This window comes from Rhinolophus sinicus, linkage group LG07 (assembly GCF_036562045.2).
Source record: "Rhinolophus sinicus isolate RSC01 linkage group LG07, ASM3656204v1, whole genome shotgun sequence".
Taxonomy (NCBI): Eukaryota; Metazoa; Chordata; class Mammalia; order Chiroptera; family Rhinolophidae; genus Rhinolophus; species Rhinolophus sinicus.
The window spans coordinates 24,546,279-24,570,658 of record NC_133757.1 but is presented as its reverse complement, the minus strand read 5'-3'; the positions used below and the strand labels follow the sequence as shown (position 1 = coordinate 24,570,658).

At 46.3% G+C, this 24,380-nt stretch overlaps 1 protein-coding gene across 5 annotated transcripts in view; it reads left to right on the top strand.

Moving 5' to 3' along the window:
- The window catches only part of CNNM1 (cyclin and CBS domain divalent metal cation transport mediator 1), a 57,236-nt gene extending 34,724 nt beyond the window's left edge, over positions 1–22,512 (top strand). For 2 of the 5 annotated variants that reach the window (XM_019724863.2, XM_019724861.2), the window contains 5 exons: positions 6,626–6,789; positions 16,893–17,076; positions 17,226–17,375; positions 18,961–19,056; positions 20,031–22,512. In XM_019724863.2, the coding sequence (XP_019580422.2) occupies positions 6,626–6,789; positions 16,893–17,076; positions 17,226–17,375; positions 18,961–19,056; positions 20,031–20,110 (674 nt within the window). In that variant the 3' untranslated portion in view covers positions 20,111–22,512. Of the gene's footprint in view, positions 1–6,625; positions 6,790–16,892; positions 17,077–17,225; positions 17,376–18,960; positions 19,057–20,030 lie in introns of those variants that run through there. The other 3 variants (XM_019724862.2, XM_019724864.2, XM_074339230.1) reach the window with 3 other exon arrangements.
- The last annotated feature ends 1,868 nt before the right edge of the window (positions 22,513–24,380 follow it).

Here is a 24,380-nt window from a genome sequence, read left to right as displayed (position 1 = left end):
ATTTCTGGCTCCATATTTGATTTGTATTCCTGATACATTAATTTACATACGTTGTGTCTTACCCCCATCATACACAGAGAAGAATATAAATCCTGGAAATTAATAGGGCCTTTAAGTTTGAAAAGGACCCTGCCATTTTATTTGACCCTCACAACCACTTTAGGAGATGAGCAGGGATTATTGTTGGGAAACAACAGGTGAGGAAACAGGCTCTGAGAAATTAAGCCATTGGGTCAGTGTCATAGGTGTAGTAAGAAGGTAAAGGGACGAGGACTAGAATCCAAGACTCTTGGGTCCTGTTGTCCTATAGCCGGGGACCTTACTGCCCCCGTGAATGTAGGCATTTTGTGCTCCCTAGAGGGCTGTGACTTGTTCCGACTTTGAAAGCAGCCATGCTAATGAATGTGGTGCTCACACTGGATTGAGGCCAACAGTCCCTTACACCAAATATTGCCACCATCATCTGTAGGGAGTTTCCTTCTATTTGAGCCTCAGTTTGAAATAAGGAGAGCAGAGTGGTCCAGTGTGTGGTGCAATTAGCCAGCTTTACAGGTGCTTTCATTTAAAATTGAAACTTCTGATGAACCCACTGAGAGTACACAGCCCCACGGCAGTTATCATTCCATCTCCCTAGATTCATTCCTTCTTTCTTCTCCCAACAGCAGAGATGATTTCAGAATCCTTCCAAATCCATAAAAGCAGAGAGACAGGAGAGAGGTCAGGAGCAAGGGTTCTTTTTCAATGCTTGTTTGTCTATTTATAATGTGCTTTGAGATCAATGAGGATAGAGTTTTCTCCCAGAATGTACCAGGAGTCCCTAAAAATAACCTTTTTACTTTGTGAAATGTAGTAAGTGGAAATATTCCTTTTGGTCGGCTCTTGTGTAGTAAACATTTGGGAACCATTAAAGCGCCATGTAACGTGAGCAAGCTCATCTGGGCTCCTAACTTGGGCTAATTTGCAGAGTTCACATTGTAGCTTTGACAGAGAGCTTTTGACATTTTGTTGTCTGTTGTTGAATATTACCCCAGAATGATGCATTTTAATAATCCTAGTTTGTACTCTTTTTTAAAAAAAATAAATTTTACTGGGGAGTACTGGGGGACAGTGTGTTTCTCCAGGGCCCATCAGCTCCAAGTCGTTGTCCTTCAGTCTAGTTGTGGAGGGCGCAGCTCAGCTCCAAGTCCAGTTGCCGGTTTCAATCTTTAGTTGCAGGGGGCGCAGCCCACCATCCCATGTGGGAATTGAACTGGCAACCTTCTTGTTGAGAGCTCACTCTCTAACCTCCTGAGCCATCCGGCCACCCTCCTAGTTCGCACTCTTAAAATCCATGTAATTAAACTCCTTTATGCAGTTTAGAGAGTACAGATGGTCCGTGTCTCAGTGACCGTGACCAAAGTGGGCTGTTCCCTCTTGTCCCTTTCTGATGCTCCAAAAGATATAAGCAGGTAGCCACTAGACCCTACTTTCCCTTCAATCCCCAGACTGAACAGGGGAGTGAGGATTCTTCTGTATCATGGGCCCTTCTCCCCACACAGAGTTGTGAACTTTCTCTGGATACAGAAGTCACAAGCGAAGTAAGAGTCCCAGAGCTGTGTATAGGTTGTTGCGGCCCCTGCCTATTTGTGCAGAATAATGGGAGATTCCATCCAGCCCCAAATACAGTGCAAAATCCTCTTGCACCCCCTTTCCCACCCCCAATTTTACCCCAGTGTCGTCTCCGCCCAACCTCAATAACTCCAATTTGCCGTCCAGGGCACATCTCTCCTGCAGACTGACCAGGCAAAGGCTGCAGGAACGAGGTCTGCCACATTTCACCATAGCGCTTGGAGGTCTAGAGTAGAAATCGCTACCCTATCACCCAGTCTCTCCAGAGCCAGGCTCAGAGTTTGATGAGCAGGAGTCGGCAGGGGACATGTTGGCTGCTTGGCCTGCCTCCTGTTGAGGGGTCCTGTGGTCAGTTTTACACATCACTGTTTGCTCTGTCCCCTTTCAGATGTCTTTGCCTTATACTTAGGGTTTCCCTCTTCAGTTCAGTCCCCCAAGCTGTGCCTCTGTGCTCTTAGGAAACGCCAAGGGGAATTACACAACTTGAAGTCGTTTGCCATGCTGCTGGGACACTCGTCTGTTACTGATTTCTTCTCTTCTTTTATTAAAAACATTTCCATTTCCCTCACTCAGAAACCTCTGCGTGTATGTGCACAATTACCAAAATGCCAAGTCATCAGCATCCCACCTATTGAGGAATGTCAGGCTCTGGGACATGAAAACATTGATCTTGCACAACACTCAGAGGAGCTGGGACTTTCTTTGTCATGAAATGAGGGTTCCTTTTTCTTTGAAAAATTACTTTTATAGACCTGGCCTTTGTCAGACAGTTGTATCTTTTGGCGTTGGGGTTCATTTGGGGACTTTGTGAATAAACCATCAATAGCATTGTTTTCACTTTTTTAAAAAAGCCACGTTTCTCCTCCCAGCACAACAATGATGTCGCTTGTGTGTGCCATGCAGGTCGCTGTGAGTGACAGCAGGGTGACAGGCCTGTGCTGGGTGCCAGTGAGGATGAGAGCTTTGGGGGCGCAGGGGTGTCGCTGCTGCCTCTGTTTCCAACGGGGAGAAGTGATCCAGGCAGAACGTTCTGTGGATGGAAGTTGTTGGGGAGATAAGACAGGGCTGTGTTTCCCTGTCATCCTCCTTGAATGTGTCTTGCATTGTGACATAGGGATGAGGATGTGGAGCAGCCAACAGGTGTGTGACACATGCCCTACCAGGCGGAGGGAGGATTCTCAAGGAGTGATGGTTAGTTCTCAGGGTAACCGAAGCCACAGGCCCTGCTTACTTACACTCTCCCCTCTCGTTCCCCACTGAATTGAGAACGAGACCCACCAGCTCATGGTATGGTTTCCCAGATTCCACTCTCACGCCAGAGAAGCCGCCCTCCTCCAGGACGGCCTGCGCTTCCTCGACAACTGGCCCAGAGGAAGCCCCACTGACTTACTTCGCCAGCCACCACCTTACAACAGCCACAGAGGCACCTCGCTAAGCCAGAACTCATCAGTTTGTTTTCAAGGGACCAGGCCCAGAAATGAAATACGTTATTTTTCTGCCTGATACTACTGACATTTACAATCATCTCGGTGCTTCATGCTAGTCTCCATGGCACTAGCCCTGTCCCGCTCTGGAGGAGGGTCTGGTCCTCTGTTACCCAGTGGATAAGCACACCTGACTCCAGGACTGCCAGGACAGACAGACAGGAAGGCCTCATGTTCCCTGTGGCTTTTCTCAAGCTACCAGGCTAATGCCTGAGGCTTCTTGGTGCCCGTGGATTCTCACTGCGCACAGTCTAACTCTCCAGCTGCGTTTCGGGCATGTTCTTCTACCCACCCTAGCTTCTTGGAGAAGCCAGTTTCCCCAGGATGACTTTTGGTTGCGGAGGAAAGGGTTTCTGATTCCAGGATGTTTTAAGAGCTCTGAAACCTTATTTAAGACAAAATTTAGATTTTTAAATCAAAACTCCTTGAGGGACTCTTAGGTGCTGATTCATTAATTCTACACATTTTTATTGAGCACTTACTCTAAGCCAGGCACTGTACTAGGTACCAGGTATACAATGATGACCAGAAAACGCAAGGTTTCTGCCCTCATGGAATTTAGAGTTGAATTGAGCATATATAACAAATAAGTACAAATATGTAATTAAAACTTGTGAAAAGTGCTTTGAAGGAATGAACAGAGGGCAGTGATAGAGAAAAACGGGACTCTTCTTGGGGTGGCCAGATCAGGTCTTCAGAGAAAGTGGTGTTTCAGGAGATCTAATGACTGGGAGTGAAAGTGGTTGGGGGTGGGGTACAGGGATGAGGAAGGGGGGGGTGGGATAAGAGGGGAAGAGGGAGCAGGGGAAATGGCATCTCCTGAGGTGGGGGGTGCTCGCATGATTGAGGATCTCCAAGGTGGCCAGTAGAGCAGAGCAGAGCAAGCAGGGGAAAGGGGTCCCAGGATGATATCAGACAGGAAAGCAGGGATCAGGTCATGGAGGGCTTAAGGGTCACAGCAAGGAGTGTGGATTCTATTGATATTCAATGGGAAGCTGATTTGTGTTTTTAAAATGTGCTTTTGGCACCTGAGGTAAGAACTGATTATAGGATTATAAGTGGGGAGACCAGACTGCAGTCCAGGTGAGAGTGATGATAACTCAGACTTGAGTGGAGACAGAGATGGAGGCAGATGGGCTATTATGTCGGAGGTGGACCTAAGAGGACTTGATGTGGGGCTGATGGAGTGGCAGCTGTTGGGGTGATTTGTAGGTTTCTGGTTTAACTGGCAGCATATATGTGAATGACATTTACCAAGAAGGGGAAGACTGGAAGTGGAACTCTTAGTTCTATAATCCTCTCAAGGCTGTGATTATTTATAGTTCTAATGAGAAAATGATTCAACCTATTGTTATTTTTAATCTTTCTGATACACAGTTTGCCAGACAGCAATAATGGGTTGGCAGCCAAACAGACTGTCAACCCTCCAGGACTCACTCCAACTAGATGCTAATCAAATATTTTGATGGAGGGCAATATTATCTCAAAAGATAGAATTAAATTCCCAAGGTTCTACCCTGAAAGAATAAGGAGCAGCGTCAGTCTCTTCATTGGAGCCACTGAACTAAATAAATCCGTTGATGAGGAGCTGACTGCCTCCCAGTTCTCTTTTTTGGGAAGAAATGGAGAGCGCTGTCAGTTGGGAAGCAGAGGGCTGGGAGGGGCTCTGCAGTCTTTCATGGGGTTATTCCAAGGTTGAGATAAAGCTAGGGTCACCTTCAGAACCTCTTTTCTGTTGATCCTGGGGAGAATAGTTCACAGAGTGCATGTTGAAACCAAGTGGCATGGTCTTCATTGAACTTTCCCAAGAAGTTGTTCTTGAAAATGGAAAAAGAAGCTGACTGAACATTGAGAAGGCCTTATTCCTCCCCCTGCCCCACCTTAGGCCTAGAGGGAGCCGTGCCCCAGCCCCACACTTTAGAGGACCCCACTTTGGCTCTCCTCGGTCTTGGCCCGCTGTGTGGGTTCTCGTGGCCAAAGGGAAGTGGCCCCCCACCCAGAGCCTGTGTTCTTCTAGACCACATTTCAGATACTGAAATCCCAGAATTCCCCATTCAAACAGCCTGGGGAAAGGGGGCCAGGAGCAGTTCTCCCTCATACAGCCCTGTTTTCTGGCACAAAACTCTATTAAGCAGTTGGGCCTGGCCTTCCACATTCTTACGAGTATATATGATAAGACGGGGGTTATAATGGTGGCACTAGATTTTCTATTTTGAGGTTTGGACCTCTGGTATAATTCGATTTAACAAGTGTAATTTAGCTTGGGATGTTTTGAAAGTTTTGGTTTTTGGTTTTTTTTTTCTGAAATCAGAAAACTTAAGAAGAGAAACACCAGCAGAAGAATTGCTGGCGGCAGAATCTAGAGTCGACAGTTGTAACAGGTTCCTGTTTAGCTGGAGTTTTATTCAGTATATTTGTCAAGGACAAGGATAGAACATATTTCAACAGCTTAGTAATGTGCTTTAAATATATACCCATATAATCTGTGGGCCTCGACCTGTGCTGGGCCTCGCCAGTGCTGGGGCAGAGCTGAGTTATCCCGACTACAGTGCATCACTGCGGTGCAGATTGGTCATCTGTGCAGTGACAGATGGTTTTGAGGGCAACCCTTTGTCTTCCTAAAATAAGGTTTGTGAACGGAGTTTACATAAAATAACTCACCCTGGAGAGGGTCTCATGGTCTGGGGTAGCTAACCCCAGGCACTGTCAATGGAAGAGCATCCAAACCTACAGGGAATTTTTGTGTGAGTTTATTTGAGCCAAACTGATGACATGCTGGGGAGCAAGGTCTCACAATGCTCGGAGAGTGACAGTTGTGCAGCTTCTTTTCTGCATTTGGAATTAAGGAGGGGATGCAAAGAAGATGACACGAGGGTGGGAGAAAGCAAGAGACAGGACAGTTAAGAGTATGTGCTCCCTTGGAGGAGATCTATAAATGAGGATTGCTCTGGCCTTTCACACGTGTGTTAACCTAGAGGCACAAGAACAATGGATGGGGCTTGCTTAAGGCAAAGATGAACCTTTTTGTAGGCCTGGGACGTGACTACCCACCATGACCTTGCCCCATTAGGAATTTAGGTCAGATCACCCTGTGAGGTTCCTTCCAGTCAGATTGATACAGACCCCCACCCCCTTTTTCGCCCACAGCACTTAAGCCAGAAAACAGAACCAAGTAAGGCAGTGACAACCTCGGCCCAGCTCCTGCCTGGCAGAGGTCTCGGGGCAAGAGGAGCCTGAGCAGAGTGGAGCCCGCAGTTCCTGTCCTAGGTGTTCACTCCTCTTAGGAATAAACATCAATGGAACAGCTGGGGATTTTCCTGGGCTCTGATGGGAGGCGTGAGGCTCAGCTCCACCACCCAGTGACCCCGTGTTACCATTGCCTTCAAGTCCTGTGGGGCCTCAATAAACAACCTCTCTCTCTCTCTCTCTCTCTCTCTCTCTCTCCCCCCCCACCCCTCTTTTCATTCCCCTCTCCCTTCTCCCCACCTGCCCCTTTTGCCTTTTCTGCCTCCTCTCCCCCTCACCATCTGCAGTGAACCGCTCCCCTTCTCGCTGCAGCACGCTGAACCGCTCGGAGTCGCCCAGTCGTGAGCGCAGTGACTTTGGGGGCAGCAACAGCCAGCTGTGCTGTAGCAGCAACAACCTCTACACTCCCGACTACTCGGTCCACATCCTCAGTGATGTGCAGTTTGTGAAGGTAACTCCCCCCCGGGCGGGAACCATCCCCTCCATCCTGCCGCTAGAGTCAGCTGGGGAAGTGGGACAGGCGGTGCATCCCATTCCACCATGTTCCAAAAAAATGTGACGATGAGGTGAAACCTCAGAAAACCATAGCCCATGATCCTCCTCCTGGTTGCCTCCAGCCACTCTGATTGCAGACCTTCCTCAGAAGTGGAGGGAGGAATATACCGGAGAGGAGATATTTTATGCTGACTCTGCTTGGTTTGTAGTTCTGGTCCCATGGCTTGTGGGAAAAGAAGTTGAAAGTCACAATATAAGTAAGTGGTTCAAGTATTGCCTGCTCTGTGCCTGGCATTGTACCAGCATTGACGAGTTCCTGTGGTGAACAGGACAGCAAGCTCCTGCCTTGATGTACCCTCCATGCTAATAAGGGGAGAGAGATGATAACCAAGGAACCACGTAAATAACCTAGGTTATTTCCGGTCGTGACGACGCCTATGAAGGAAATAAACAGGGGGGTGGGATAAACAGGGGCTGGGCAGAGGAGGCAAGGAGGCTGCTTTAGAAAAGGTTATCAGAGCAGGCCAAGAAAAGGACTTTTTTGCTGAGACCTGAAAGGGGACGTGGGGCAAATGTTCAAGACAGAAACAGCAGAGGCAGGAAAGAGCTTGGTGATCTTAGGGCTACTGCTTGGTTTGCAATGACAGTCTGATCTGAGATGGGACTGGAGCATTAGCGGCCAGGTAAACTGGCATCTTTAGGACACAGTAAGGCATTTGGGTTCTATTTGAAGAGCACTGGGCATTTCTGTGAGGTTTGTTTTCTCAGGTCTTCCCCTTTGTCTTAGTGTGTTCGGGCTGCTATAGCACATTACCATCAACTGGCTTAAACAACAAACACTTATTTCTCACAGTTCTGGAGGCTAGACATTCAAGTTCCAAGTGCCAACAGAGCTGGTGTCTGGTGAGAGCCCACTTCCTGGTTTGCAAATGAAAGACTCTGATTGCAATGGGTAGTTATAGCGAAGGGAACTTTGGGAGTTCAAGTGCGTTTAACATAGTGATTTATTTGGGTGTTGGTTTTCTCTCTCTTTTTTAATATACATACATATATAAGTTAAGATGATGCCTTAAAGACTAAAGTTAAAGATTTCCTCCTGATTTAATGGACTTTTAGGGCCATTATGTAGGCTGTTCTTTCATTTACCTCTCCCACTCACCCTGTTTTGTAACATGAAAAGAAGACTGTACAGAGGGGTGTGTTCACTGGCAGAAGCCCCTAAGACTGGCTGCAGGAAGATTTTGCAAGGGCTTTTCATGTCCAATGGAAGGAAGTTCCAGAGCTGTTTATTAAGTCCAGGAGTAATTTAACTTCAAGATAAGTTACAAAATTCGATACAAAGGTTTATCTAATGATTATCTGGGAAAGATATTAAAAGCTGTGATTAATAGTACTTCATAAGTTATGAAGGTACCAAAGAATCCTTATGATTTTTTTTTAAAATATGTTTTCTAGATATCATTATTAAACTAAGAATATTTGGCCAATGCCTTACAGTCCTAGCTTCTGTAACTATAACCAAGACGCCCCATCACCATCTGGTGGCAGAATCCCTAAATTGCAGGATCGTGTTTTGAGGGATGAACGTCACAAAATGATAGGAGACATCACACTGGATAAAGGTGAACTTCTGGACACGTTGGCTGCTAAGTTGAAATGTCCAAAAGGGTACCCTTACCTTTTGCTAGTTTCAAGAGAAACAGATCTCTGTTTCCTTTGTACTTTAGAGGGAACTTGAGTTCTTAACTGGCCAAAGCATAGAAGACAATTTGAACTTAAGCTACTGCTGAGAAACGGTTCTGCCTACAGTAACGAAGAGAGAATAAAAACAGGTTGTCTTTTGAACAGTGGTTTGATTCCCTCGATGCACTGATCCATAAGTATGTGTTGAGCATTAACTATGGTTCCAGGCACCAGGGGCTATACTACAGAAATAGAAATCACATCCTCTGCTTGATGAGTAGATTTAAATCTAGTTAAGGAGAAGAAACATAAGTCAAATGACAGTGACCAGTGCAGAGTAATATCTAATTGATTATAAGATTGTGTGGCACTTATTTGAAGCACTGTATTGGCTGGAGAATGTGCTGGACTTTTAAGAACTAGGAAAGAATAAGAGGGTAGTTAAGGTAATGCCATGAGGGGGACACCAATAAACAGGGGTATGGAAGGTAAATAAACATGATGTATTCAAGGAACTGTGGAGACAGAAGCTGAGGTGGACCGGTGGTTCTGTGCTGGCAAGCACTGGGGACACTTGTGGTCATGCAAGGCCGGATTATCAAAACTGGGCAAAGAAGCGTAGGTTGATCTGCTAGACTTTCACTGTCCAATGCAGTAGCCAGTAGCCACAAGCGGCTGTTGAGCACATGAAATGTGGCTCATCCAAAGTGATGTGCTGTAAATGTGAAATATACATTGGATTCCAAAGACGTAGTACAGAAGCGAATGTAAAATTCATCACTAATAATTTTGTGTTGATTCCATGTTGAAGTGAAATTATTTGGGGTAATGTTGGGTTAAATGAAATATGTTATTGAAATTCATTTCACCCACTGTTTTTACTTATTTTTTAATGTAACTACTAGAGAATTCTAGGTTACCTGTGTGACTCACACTGTATTTCTATTGGAGAAGACTGTGCTAGATGGAAAGTTCTCATAGGTTGCTGAACAAAGGGGGGGAAGTGACGAACAGTGATGCATGAATCTAGAAATACAGCTGAGAAGAGGCTGTTTCCTTAAATACAGAGTGGTGCCTTGTCAACAATTTTTTTTAAGGTGACATTGGCATGGCATTCGTTTATGATTTATTTTTTTTTTGAAAGAGGAAGCATTGTGAAAGCAAAGCTGTGAGGCACATACAGAAGGTAGCCAATGGGTAGTGCCTTTCCTTTTACACAACATTGCAGACCCTCCCCAATCTCTGTTCCTACCCCTGTACCTGGGCCAACCACTCCCCACCCCCAACACACATACACACACACACACACACACACACACACACACACACACACACACACAGACCCTCTGCCATGTTTCCTCCCACTAACGGTAGCTCCTGGCTGTAGCTGTCTGAATTTTGTCTTTAACACCATGGACAAGTGGTTATTTAACATCTGTGTGAACACCTCCAATGACAAGGAACTCAGCACCTTATGAGGAAGGAATACATTTGCTCAGTATTGTTCCCAAAAGCAATACTTTATACCCAGCTCAACCTTTCCGTCATAACAGTGCTTAACGGGAGGGTTAGAGTTCCTGGATCCTTGATTCCAGGTTACTAGAAGGGCATATCGCTGTTCCTTAAGAACAAAGAGAGAGTGGTACAGTCACTGCAAGTACACTCGGGATAGAACCTTTCCAGAAAGGAACTAGTTAAATAAAATAGAGCGCTTTGGAACATTCCCAAGAGACTTTCAGCTTGGGCACCACAGCCAATGTAGCAACTGACAGGAGCCCTAAGCCCACAAATCCATTTCAGAATCAAACCAGAATGCACCCTATTCCTTCTTCCTTCCCCCTCTCTTTACTCATTGTCTCTTTTCCTTCTCCATTTTCCTTTTCTTATTGTTCTCACTTGGAATCTCTCTCCTGCCCCTACTTTCTCTTTTGCTTTATTTTATTGGTTGAGGGTTCACTTTCCCAAGATCTAGTCTTGCCTTCACAGCGCCTCCAGTTAACACTTTGGAGGGGGGGACACTGCTTCTTCCCCCACTCCCACCTCATGGAGAGTTTAGACATAATGAGATGGTAAGTATGACCCCTGTCTTTGAAATGTATGCCAATTATAAAGTTAAATTGTGAGAAATAGATGTGGACATGTTTTAAACCAGAAGCAGTTGTGTAACATTCACTCATGCTATCTCATTATCTCTGGGCTTTTTGAAGAGGCTCAGAGAGGTTATCGATTTGATCAAGGTCGCCCAGCTTGAAAGGTGCAACACTGGGACTTGAACATTTGTCTTGAGTAGGCAGTGTGTTTCACACCATATTTTCTAGGTGAAGGGTGATTTGGCCTTCTTTGATTAGACTAGAAGCCAAATCAAAACTAATTAAAAGAACCCAAAAGAGGGGAGATCCAAGATGGCAGAGTAGATAAACACTGTGCCTGCTTCCTTCCGTGAACAAATTGAAATCACAACTGAATTACAGAACAATCAAGCTGAACAGAAGTTTAACTAAGGATATAAAGAAGCCACGGCGAGACTAGTAGGAGGGGCGGAGATGCAGAACTGGCTAACCCCAAACCTCCGTGTGGTGGTTGAGAACCCAGAGGGATAGCTCAGCTCCTGAGGTTCTGTGCAGAGGAGCAAGGGACCCCAACCCCACACCAGCCTCCCCAGCCCAGAGTACTGATGGCAGGAAGAGGAGCCCCCACAACATCTGGCTGTGAAAAACAGTGGGAATTCTGACCATCCAGGTGGGATGGAAGGCGGCGGGAAACCCAGGCGTCCTCTTAAAGGGCCCGAGCACAGACTTTCTCACTCCCAAGCACTCACCTTAGGCTCCAGCGGAGGAATAGTAACTCAGAGGGTGTTGGAGACATACGGGGAAGCAGACTGAGTTGTGTGGCTTCGAGAAGAGGGCTGGAGAACTGTTGGCATTTTCCCATGGAGGTCTTTCTCCCATGCAGCCGGCAGGCTGGCACCATCTTTCCTGTGTTGAGCCCGCCCCCTACGCTTACAGCCAAATCTGAATCTGATTGGTCTGGTGAGCTCCACAGCTCCTCCCTGCTGACTCACTGGGACCCAGACCCACCCAACTCCCCCAACGCTAAAGGCACTTTCTCCAAGAGCAACCAGACCCACCGCATTGCACTCTTTCTTGGAAAACTATCAGTCTGACAGACCCCAGGCAGGCAGCGACCAGCTTCAGTGTGCTCTGAGACCTTTGCTGAGGAGCTTCAGGCTCAGCACTGGTGCCAAACCAGAATCTACATTAACCTGGTGACCACAACTCTTCCCATTTTAGTGACTCCTGAGATCCTTCCTCACCCAACTTGCATACCATATAAGGCTTTATCAACTTAAGGCTTTGCCACCTTAAGGGAGCTGACAGGTGGCAGCAGGCCTCAGGGTGTCCTGGCATTTTGTGGAGCTACCCCAGGCCAGGTACTGGTGGGAGCATGTCCTCTCCCACATGACTCCAGGGTTAGCATAGGCAGTGAACAACCGCAGATCACTTTGTACCTCTAACCAGGCAATGAGTGACCTGGGCCTGCACCAGAGCCCCTCCCAAGAGACCCCCGAACCAACATATTTGGAGGTTGACTTCAGACCACAACAGAGCACCGCCCAATTAGCCCCACAAGTGGCATACCCAAAAGGCGGTCTCAACAGGCACCAGAGCCCACTGGGGTGAATCCCACTCACTGGGGTAAGCCCCACACACAGCAACCTGTAAGCTGTTGACAAGGCAAAACCCACAATCAATCAGCCTGAGGGTCAATCCCACCCACTGAAGTGCCAATAGCAACCAAGCCTCAACTATAACAGGAGGACATGTACAACACACACAAGGGACACTCCTGGAGCACCGGGTACAGGTGACCAGGAAGACTGAGCCACTGGGCCCCATAGGACACCTACTACATAAGGCCACCTGGCCAAGACTGGGGGACATAGCAGATCTACCTAATACATAAAACCAAACAGAGAGGCAGCCAAAATGAGGAAAGAAAGAAATGCATCCCAAATGAAAGAACAGGAGAAAACTCCAGAAGAAGAACTAAACAAAATGGAGGCAAGCAACCTACCAGCTAGAGTTCAAAACAATGGTTATAAGGATGCTGAAGGAACTTAGTGAGAACTTCAACAAAGAGATAGGAAACCTAAATAGGACATAGAAACCATAAAAAAAGAACCAGTCAGAAGTGAAGAATATAACAATGGAAGTGAACAATACACTAGAAGGAATCACCAGCAGACTATATGAAGCAGAGGATTGAATCAGCAATTTGGAAGAAGGTTGCAGAAAACACCCAATTGGACGGCAAAAAGAAAAAAGAATTTTAAAAAATGAGGATACTTTAAGTGACCTCTGGGACATCAAGTGTAACAACATTCCCATCATAGGGTTACCAGAAGGAGAAGAGAGAAAGCAAGAGACTGAGAACTTATTTGAAGAAATAATGATTAAAACTTTCTTAACCTGGCAAAGGAAATAGACATACAAGTCCAGGAAGTGCAGAGAGTCCCAAACAAGATGAACCCAAACAGACCCACACCAAGACACATTGTAATTAGAATTGCAAAGCTTAAAGACAAAGAGAGAATCCTAAAAGCAGCAAGAGAAAGGCAATTAGTAACTTATAAGGGAGCTCCCATAAGATTGTCATCTGATTTCTCAACAGAAACTTTGCAGGCCAGAAGGGATTGGCACAAAATATTCAACATGATGAAAAGCAAGGACCTACAACCATGATTACTCTACCCAGCAAATCTATTATTTATCAAAGGACAGATAAAGAACTTCCCAGACAAGGAAAAGCTAAAGGAGTTTATCATCACCAAACCAGCATTATAAGGAATGTTAGAGGGACTGCTTTTAGATGGAAACAAAAAAGATCAAAATTATGAATAATAAAATGACAATAGCTACATATCTATCAACAATTACTTTCAATGTGACTGAATTAAATGCTCCACTCAAAAGACATAGGAGGGCTGAATGGATAAGAAAACAAGATCCTTACATATGCTGCCTACAAGAGACTCACTTTAGATTGAAAGACACACACAGATGTTGTGTAAAGGGATGGAAAAAGATATTTCATGAAAATGGAAATGAAAACAAAAAGCTAGGGTAGCAGTACTTATACCAGACAAAATAGACTTTAAAACAAAGGCTATAACAAGAGACAAAGAAGGACCCAGTAATGCCACTTCAGGGTATTTATTTATCTGAAGAAACCCAAACATTACAACAAGGGGACGTGTGCATCCATATGTTCATTGCAGCATTGTTTATAATAGCCAAGATGTGGAGGCAGCCTGGGTGTCTGTCAACAGAAGAATGGATAAAGAGGAGGTAGTACATATATATAATGGAATATTACTTGGCCAGAGAAGGGAAGGAGTTCTTGCCATCTGTGGCAGCATGGATGGACCTGAAGGGAATTGTGCTGAGTGGAGTGTCAGACAGAAAAACAGATGCAAAGAACAAAATAAACAAACAAAACAGAAACAAATTCATAGATACAGAGAACATTTTAATGGTCACTAGATGGGAGGGGGTTTGGGGATGAGTGAGAAAGGGGATGGGATTAAGAAGTATAAATTGGTTATTACACAGTAGTCATGGAGATGTAGGGTATAGCATAAGGAATATAGTCAATAATATCGTAATAGCTATGTATGGTGTCAGATGGGTACTAGATTTGTTGGGGTGATAGATGGGAGGGTGTTGGGGGGCAGGGTAGAAAAGGTGAAGGGAGTAAGAAGTACAAACTGATAGTTACAAAATAGTAACAGGGATGTAAAGTAAAGCATTGGTTATATAGTCAATAATATGTAACTATGTACAGTGCCAGGTGAGTACTAGGGGGATCATTTCTTAAATTACATAAATGTCTAACCACCATGCTGCACACCTGGAATTAATATAAAATAATAGCAAATGGTAACTGTAATTGAAAAATTTAAAAAGGGGGGAAAGGTGAAGGGGAATAAGAGGTTCCAGCCTCTAAGTATAGAACAAATAAGTCATTAGGGATGTAATATATAGCATAGGGAATATAATTAATATCGTGATAGCATGGTACGGTGTCAGATGGTTGCTGGACTTATCATGGTGATCACTTCTTTAGGTATATAAGTTTGAGTAAGTATGGTGTACACCTAAAACTAATGTAATATTGTATGTTAGCTATATTTTAATAAAAATCTTAAAAACATCTCAAATAAATTGAGAAAAAAAAGACCTAAGTAAATGACAAAAGAGCCGAAACAACTAGAAAATAGTTACCAGTGCAATGCAATTTTTAATTTACGTGAAAAATCGTTTAGAAAAAATCCACCCTAACATTTCTCTCAATCTAAACATGTTCCTAATTGAAAAGGCTTTGGGAGCAGAGTTAGCTTAAGATTTACTATTGAAACAAGACGTCTTGCCCCTTCAGGAGCGTGAGGAGGCACCTGGCAGCGGCTGTGGGGACGGTAGCCTCCTCTGTCTTCCAGGTTCTGGGTTCTGCCATGGGTTCTTCCCCTCTGAGCCGAGTAGCTGGCACCCCAAACCCTCAGAACCTGGAAACAGCATCAACCCAGAGAGGAACACAACCAAAAGTTTGTCACATTAACATTTTTAGGAAAATTTAAGAGATGCCTAAGGGCCTGATAAATTGCAGACATTAAAACATAGAGAGAAATTAAAAAAAAAAAAAAAAAAGAACCATAAACAGAGTGATACCAGGTGCTTTGTTGGGCTTACCAAGTGTCACTTAGGAAATTTTCCTGTCTTTTAAGCCAGGAGAACCTGCAAGCCTCCAAAGAAAGCTTCACCTTCAAAAAACCTGTGGGCACATTAGAAAACTGGGTTTTTATGATTGGGTTTTGGTTCAGGCCCTATGCCAGCTTCTTGTCAGTCATCTAGGTACCTATATACCCCAAAACCAAAGTAGTTATTGGAGCACCTCCCTTGAAGGACTGTGAAAAGCAACCTGACCGGGCATGTGAAAGGGAGCCTAATGCAGCCAGGTATGTTTGCAGTGTACAGAGCCTGGGCTCAGATAATTTTCCCCCAGAGAGCAAGAGCAAAGGCCCTTTAAGCTAAAATGCCTATATTGCCAGGGGTGCCCTTATTAGACCGTGGGATTTCCCCTTGGAGAACTTGGACTTCCACATTCTCACTTCACCTTCCATCTCCCAGGCTCCAAAGAGTGAATAGCGGTCTCCCAGGCAAAGCCCAAACCGTCTGAGACAGTGCACTGGCTAGGACTCTGAGAGCTTGCAAACTGTTAAACCTTCAGCAGGTCTCTCAACCTTTCCGGACCTCATTTTCTTATTTGTAAAATGGGGCGTACAAGACCTCTCGTGCCTACCCCATACAGTCATTATGACAGCAACGGTGATAACATGTACCTAAGTGCTCTGTGTGCCGTAATACACTATATAGATGGAAGGTTCCATCCTCATATCCCAACCTCTACTTGCAAAAGCAAGCTCTTCTGGGTCACACTACCACTAAAGCTTTCACCAATGTCTGAAGACCTAATTCTCAGTTTCATCTCTTTAAGATAGTTATAGCACTTCCAGTAATATCTATGATTTCCAAAAATAAATAATCCAGTGATGTTTTAAATTAAAAACTGAAAAGCAATTGTAAAGCAATTTGGTGGCAAAGCTATCAGGAATGAGTTTGATACTGCCAAGTAAATAGTACCTTTATCTGTGAATTTCCTGGTCATAAAAGCAAAAGAGGGAGACACAGTGGATCTTTGGGTTCTTCTTTACTATCAGGAAGTGTATAATTCATCTAGAGAGAGGAGCTTCTTCCTGGCAGTACTATCCTGAAGGATTTATCAGATGGATTCCTAGCTGACTATGGACGGCATCGGGAAGAAATCATACACCTTGGCTTCATCTGTGGTTTTTGCCAGAGTTTACACTCTTCATGTGGAGGTTTTTTTAGTTCCGTTGTCTATACAAGAAGCCAGGGGTCTCATTCTTGCCAAGTCCCCACTGACTGACCCTTAGGAAGCGAGCCATCGGCAATAGTACAAGCCTGTGTTCTCAGTGGGCAACCACCCTGCTAACAGAAGATGCCCTCCTTCCCCTCCAGGCTCTCAGGGGAAGACTTGGCTCTTCCAGGTGCATTTTAAGGGTCCAGATCCAAGAAAAATGACAGTGGGCACTCTGGTGGCAAACAAGCAAAGGGTTGCCTCTGCCCCTCCACCCCTGGCCTGGTATAGCTTGAGTAAGGTCATGGATCTGGGCCGCAGAGGCCTGGGTTCCAAAGCATCCTGGTGGGGCTGCGTCTGAGCTCGGGAAGGTGGGCCACATCTACGGAGGGCTCCATCCAGCTCCTCGAGCTTCTGTCCCTCTTTGCCTCGTCCCTGCAGATCACACGGCAGCAGTACCAGAATGCACTGACCGCCTGCCACATGGACAACTCACCCCAGTCCCCCGACATGGAGGCCTTCACTGACGGAGACTCCACCAAGGCCCCCACAACCCGGGGCACTCCCCAGACGCCCAAGGATGACCCTGCTGTCACTCTCCTGAACAATAGGAACAGCCTGACGTGTAAGTCGTTCAGGCGGATGGCCGGGCTGCCTCGGAGTGAGGGCAGCCCTGCGTGCCTTCTCAGCGCTGTCCAGAGCTACCAGCGTGTCCTCATGGAGCCCCAGGCTTTCTCCAAATCAGAGAGGTGACGCACTCGCTGTCCTCCCCAGGCAGCCGCTCAGATGGGCTGAGAAGCCCCGGCGAGGTCGTGTACCTGAGGATGGAGGAGATGGCCTTCACCCAGGAGGATATGACAGACTTGGAGCAGCACAGCACACAGCAGCTCTCACTGTCTCCTGCAGCTGTTCCCACGAGAGCAGGTCAGGGAGGGAAATGGGCCCAGAGGGACAAGGGGGCGGGGGGTCATCACCATCAGGCACTGGGTGACGGGAGCCTGGGACCCCAACCATGTAAAATTTCCCTCCTCCTTATGCCACCAGGGAAGAAAACTGACATCGATCAGGCCCATCTGAATTCATTCTCCCAGAAGGCAGTGTGAGGAGCTAGGTTTCCACCTGGGTTCAGAGCTTGGTTCCTTCACTTAAGAGCTATGCAATTTTAGGCAAGTTACTTTAACCAAAGATTCCGTTTCCTTACGTCAGTAGATACAAGCCATAGTGACTAGCTCATCAAGTAGCTTTGAGCAAAGATAAGATAATATACAGAGGGCACATCCCGGTGCCTGGAACCGTGTTCTCTAAATAGCAGGCATTCGTAGACCTCCTTTATAGAACAGGACGTTAATGTCAGCCTCACTCTCACTGGCAGGGCGTTTCCCTTCCTTCGGGGTCCAGAGACCAGACGTAATCTGTAGGCCTTGTCCTGAGGTCTGAGATCACACCACCCCCCTCCGCGACACTGAACGCCTCTGTCTTGACAGCGGTGGTGCCCTGAGCTCCCAGGGTCCCAGCAGTCCTGAGATCCTTCTGTGCTTGCCTCAGATAGAATTCCCCAAGCTCTCAGCAGTCCCAGGTTAGCAGTTACCCCACCCAACCTTCTAGACCTGCCAGGCCCTGGTTGGAGACCCCTCAAGTCCAGAGTCATGACCCAACAAGTGCTCATGGTTTCAAAGTCAGTGAGACGACACATTTGAGCTTGTAGCTAACGCAGATTATCTGAGGCATCCATAATTACAGTTCCAGGACCTGAATGATGTTCTTTTTCTCCTGCACATACTGAATTTAGTAGCTAAAGCATGTAGCAAGAAATTGTATCAAAGTAATAAGAATGGAGAAGAGGGGATAGTCTTTGGAGGTGATCTAGTTCACCCTCCTTTTGTGACACATGAGGACCCTGAGACCTGGAGAGGTGAAATGACTTTCTCAGTCCATATAGTGCATCAGAAGAGGGCTCAGCCTCGTGGCTCTGGGTGCAATGCAGTTTCCTCTGCATCATTTTGCCTCACAGGTCATGTTCTTACATTACTGGTAAGAGCCTGGGCACCTTCCTGGCTCTGAGATTCTATGGCTTTCTGAATTCCCACTGTGTTTAGTAGGAAATATGGGGCATGTGCTTAATTGTTATTGAGCCCTGTGATTTTCCAGGGTCTGTGCAAGTAGAGGAAGGAGACATCCCTACCCGTCCTCAGATGTGCTTTTTGTCTGGCAAAGATGCTGAGTGGAGGACACCTTGTTTCCTTCTTCTCTCCTGCCAAACAGTGTTTGGAGAGTTGGATTCCTGCTCCTTTGTTCTTTCTTTCTTCCTTTTGTGGCACTAAAGTGCCTCTTGCTAACTAATTAGAGCCAATGCCTTCCTGGGCATCCTTCCCTTGTTAGGGCCACCGCTGCCTTGGCTCTAGTTTTGAACTTTCACCTGCTGAGGAACGTCAACCAGAATCACCTCACCTAGTTCGCTGGCTGTGTAGGTTGGAAACACTTGAGTTGTTTCTCCTTTCCTTTCTCTCAGCATCAGATAGTGAATGTTGTAACATCAACCTGGACACAGAAACCAGCAGTAGCGACTTTGAGGAAACCATGGGCAAGAAGCTGCTGAGAACCTTCAGTGAGTAGCTCTTCACCCAGACAAAAGCTGCCAACCAGATGGTTCATAGAAAAAGCATGTTAAGATCTTATTCCTGGAGGAGGAGCCATTGACTCCTTTTGGGAACCCCAATGAAGTAGTCATGGGAACTCATCATAGGGTTTGGGCCGGTACTGCACCCTTGACCGTTTGGGGATTTGTCCCATTCAGCTGGTGGTCATCTAGGACAGGAGTCTGTCACTGGCCAATCCTGACCCCTGGCCCCACCTGTTCATGAAAATAAAGACTTCTTAGATCATAAATAGACCCATTGGATCATAAATAGGCCACAGTGGAGAGTTCAGTAATTGCAACAGGGACCATGTAGCCTGAAAAACCTATAATATTTATTATCTGGTCCTTTAAAGAAATAATTTATGTCTCGGAGACTCAATAGAAAAGCAGTATCCTCCCATGGAAGGAAATCAACGACAGAGAAAACAAGGTGAAAAATACTCCTTCCTAAAAACAGAGCTGGGAACAATTGCCCTTCCGTCCTTGAGGATAATTATGTAATTACCCCCACATGCCCAGTGCCGATGATGGCCCCTGAGAATGGCACCCAGCGACACTCACCCCCTCTGGTTCATGTGAGACCAGTCCTCTCTCGAGGGTGTCTGGCCGTGAGTTGGGCCAGGGCCTTCAGGGGATGGGAAAGGCACCATCCTTCGGCATTACGTGAGCTTTTACTAAATCCTCTCCAGGAAATCATTCCATGGGCACCGCCCTGGGTTTGTGGCTTTTTAGACCTGTCATCTCAGATGGAAGGTGCAGCCCAGTCCTTGAAGATGTAAATACGCTGATATCAGCACCAGGATACAAGGCAGATTACTTCCCGCCAAACTATCAAGAGCTTTGTCTAAATTTTTGCTTCTATTTTAAAGAGACCTTGGACCACCAAGAGAGTATGAATGTCCCCCCAGCCTTGATTGATCCTTGCCAATTTTGTTTTTCAGGTGGTCGAAAAAGAAAGAAGTCACCTGACGGAGACAGAACCTCTGAGGAGCACTCGAATCTAACGCCTCTGATCACATGACAGGGCAGATACCCTTTGTTGGGTGCGTGAGATTCCAGAGCTTTGTGGGAGAACCCACCCTCCCATCCTCTGCTGCTCCCCAAGGCCTCTCACAGGTGACAGAGTGTTCTGCTTTCCTTACCACCTCTTCACCCCTGTCAGTTGGGCAGATTTTCCCTCGTTGCCTCGTTTGACTCAAAGCCCTGCCGTGGCCATGAAAGGAGGTGCCTCCAGTGGGACATGGTAGAAATGATCTTGTCCACAAGACAGTCTGTGACTGGAGAAGAAATGACCCCAAGCGGACGCCACTCTGGGACCCCTGATGCCCTTTTCGTTCTTTGAGATCCCTGATGCCATAGTTCATGCTTAGCGTAGCTCAGAAGTTGCCACTGGCAAACAGGCACGTAGGAAGCTGGTGTAGCAGGTATGAAGGTTAGCTCAGGAGATGCACCAAGAATTCCTCCCGAACTTGAGGGCCGTGGGACTCACCCATGTTGGCATGTGAAGGTACAGTACAGAAAACTGTCGGTGACCGGTTTCCTGTTAGAGAAAGGTTCCAGCAGCCTGGGAAGAGTGTCTCAGCTGGCATGGAAAGAATGTGAGATGGAACCTCAAGTCACTGTTTTCCCAGGGACACATCTGCTTTGGCTCCCGATCAGCAGTTATTGATCCATCCACACATCTGCACTGGAGGAGGAGCAGGGAGCAGAAAGACCCAATCGGGAGCCAGGGATGGAACTTCAGGTTTTCAGTTCAAATCAAAGCAAAAAAGAAAAAAGAAATGTGGACAAATTCTAAGCTGTTAAAGGGAGTTTAGCCATGACAAACCAAAGAGTGCCCAGGTCAGCCAAGAAGGATGCAAGTTCTCATGGGACTTTCATGTGCATTACACAGGAACATTGAAGAATCATTCTTCTTTTTCATCCGTCCCTCCACCCCCACCCTTTGCTGCACCCCAGCAGTTCAGCTAAGTGTACTATATTCCAAGAACGTATAAGATCTCTGGTTTTTCACCTGGATGTGGGCGCAGATGCAATTCCAAACATAACCACCAGATGGCAGGATGACTGTACATACCTACTTGAAGAATAATTCTGATCGGAACACGTAGCCAGCCTTAGGGAAAATGTGGCAGTAAGTGAAGCTTGTCTCTGGGACACCCGGGTTCCTTTCTGATCTGTCTCCCACCCCTGAGTTCCCTGGATCAGGGATCCAGTGATCCAGTGCCGTCTGCTGAATCTCCAAACCATTTCCAACCTTTTCCCTGGGGTATAGCATCGGGCTTACCTCCCCTTCCTGCACAACCATTACTCCCAAGTCCCCTCACCCACTGAATCAATAATCACATAGAGAGAGGGACACTGATATAATAATTCCTCTGGGTTATTTGCAGCTCAAAGGAAAATGCTTTCCCACAGGAATCTTTAACTCAGGGGTTCTTAACTAGGGGTCTGTCACCCCAGGGAGTCCATTTTTGGACTTCAGAGGGTCTATGAAACCCATAACACTGTAGGAATTTAGTGTATGTGTTCTTATGCGTATTTTCCCTGAGGGCTAAAGCTTTCATGAGATTCTCAAAGGTCTCAGACCCACAAAGGGTTAAAAACCACTGTTTTAACTGAAAGTAGAACTTTCAGCCTAAAGTTTCTGCAATGCAGAGTGACCACTGGGCAGTCTGAGACAGATTTTTAGTTGTAAGTGGTGTTCACAAGTGTCCATGAAATAGATGGGGAAAGCTGGCACCCACCAAGAAGTGGAAATCCTCAGAAATTCATGTCACACCCTAGGCTATTGTATAATCTACACCCCACATTACTTTGTCCTCTCTTCCCCTCCAAACCAGAGCGGGTGTTGCAGACAGGGGGGCCTCAGCATGTGGAAATGAAGACTTTCCAGCTGGTGATGCCTTTTCCAGCAGTCTTATTGACGTCACACCCCTTGCCTGGCTCTCCCTGAGGCTCAGCCGTGCATGACTTCTCATAGATAGCTCTGCAGCTACCACCCACCCCTACACGTACTCTTGCCTGGTAGGAATAGGCAAAGTGCCCCACACACACACACAACCCCCATCCTGCGTGCCTCAGACCTAAACCAGCAAACAGTAAGTATCAAGAACTGCCATCATGCAATCTTCTTGGCCAGCTGGCCACTGGCCCAAGGGGGCCTGCCTGGCTGGTGTTCCTTACATTACGAAGGCCCCAGGGCTCAGGCCCCTGCTGTTGCATTACATCCATCCCTTTGCCGAATCCCTAAGGAGCCTGTCACCACCACTCCCTTCCCTGTTCCCCACCCCCAAGATTTTCTTCAGGTTAAAAAAAAAATCTAAAAACAAAAAGAGGATTTTAATTTTAAAATAAAGCATTTATGAAGGCTTAATGAATTGTACATAATTTTTAAATAAAATGAAAATGCTTTTCCTGGAATGTGGCTGGTTTCCTTGCCCTTGAAATCTCCAAGTTCTGAAGTGGTTTCATTTGAGAAGCAGGTTGGGTGGACCACACGTGTAATTCTCTCACCTGGGGCCCACCTGCCTGAAGAGGCTAAGGCTGTCAAAGCTAGATGTGAGGCGGCAGGGGAGGTTACAGAAAAGCACTGGTGCTCTACTTTGGGAAGACAGATGGGTAAGATTTTGCAGGAGCAAATGCCAGAAATGGAAAGTAAAACCCGAATGAGGAGCCAGAGTGGGAATGAGGACAAAGGGCACTAATACAATTATTTGTTGAATACGTGTGATGTGCAAGGCATTGGTGGGCACATTCCAAGTTCAAGGTCTGGGGGGCTAGACTGAGGCTAAGCCCTTGAGATGTGTCAGCCACACTGGCTCGCTTCTGCAGACCCTTTGGAGAGGAGCCACAGGGGTTCAAATCCAACCAAAGGCTGGGAAAAGGAACGGGGTGGGCCAGGATTATTGGTCAGTTTTAAATCAATGCAGACAGGTGGAAAGGTGTGTTTGGGCATTTAACGTCTGTGTATGTAAGGAAGTTCGGAATCTGACACCTGCCACCAGCCTCAAACCAGCACCCAGGATGATTAGTGGCCGGTGCCAGGATGACAAGATTCTTCCCAAGAGCCTACACAGACGATCTTAACTTCCTAAGAGTAATAAGAAATGATAGTAACAACTATTTTGTCGAGGGCTCTATGTGCTAAGTATACAATCACTTATTTCTTCCTCAAAACCACCCAGTGAAGGTTTTATAGTCTGTCCGTTTTACTGTCACGAGATGGGCTCTGAGCAGTTAGGTGACCTGCTCACAAGGTCACACAGCCTGGAAGTGGCAGCACCCAGAAATGGGAGCAGACATTTATGAAACCATCCTACCTGTGAAAGTCAGAGAGCACACCTGCGCGTGAGAGGCCCTGAGAAGTCCTGCAGCAAAGAGACCAACCTAACTCATTAAGCCCAGCTTTTCCCAACTTTCCCAGAGCCCGTTTTTCATGGGAACATACTGGGGGCAAACACTGACCAACATGTATATAAGACTAGAATGAAGAAGGCTAACTTCCATTGAGATTGGGGCTTTTTTTAAATGCTAAAAACATTTTAGCACTTTGGTAGGGGCACTTTGATTTAAAGTGTTTTTGACCAGTTTTTCATTTGCCCCACCCCTGCCCGCCACGCAGAGAAAAATTAAATTTAAATTCTCCTAACAAGAGAAACTAAATACCAAGAAATCAGATTTTGTCGGGTAGAACTGTGCTTTGGAGGGCCACAAACCGTTTTAATATCTTAGACTTTTTTGCCCCCAAGCACTAATTTTTGCCCCCTTGTAGGTACTGTCACCTAGTTGAGAGTTCATGGTTTAAAGCCATGCTTGGAGAGAATGAGAAACGATGGACAGAAGGCAGAATCCTTTGACTCCTATTCTGCCTGTCTTCCCTCACTAATGACAAGCATCTTTAAGTAGGAAGGAGAACAAATACTGCTAGAAAGGAAATGGAGTGGAAGGTAATGAAGAGGTGAGTGTGAGTTCATGTCATCATTTTAGAATCGTTTGCACGGCCAGGCCCAATTGCACACGTATACAGGGTTCTCTGAAGGATGCTGGAGATCCAGCCAGATGATTAGGGGACCTGGAATCCATACCCCGTGTGGAAACACAGAAGAATGGGGGTGGGGGGACGAGTCTCCCATGGAAAAGCAAGGCGAGTAACAACAACTGCTACTTTCAAATCTTTGATAGATCATCACTTAAGACGTGCCAGTGGGTTTAGTGGTTGTAGTTTAAAGGGAGGGAGGAGGGGACCAGGGGAGTAGGACAGATGGAGAGCAAATTCTGGACCAAAGGAA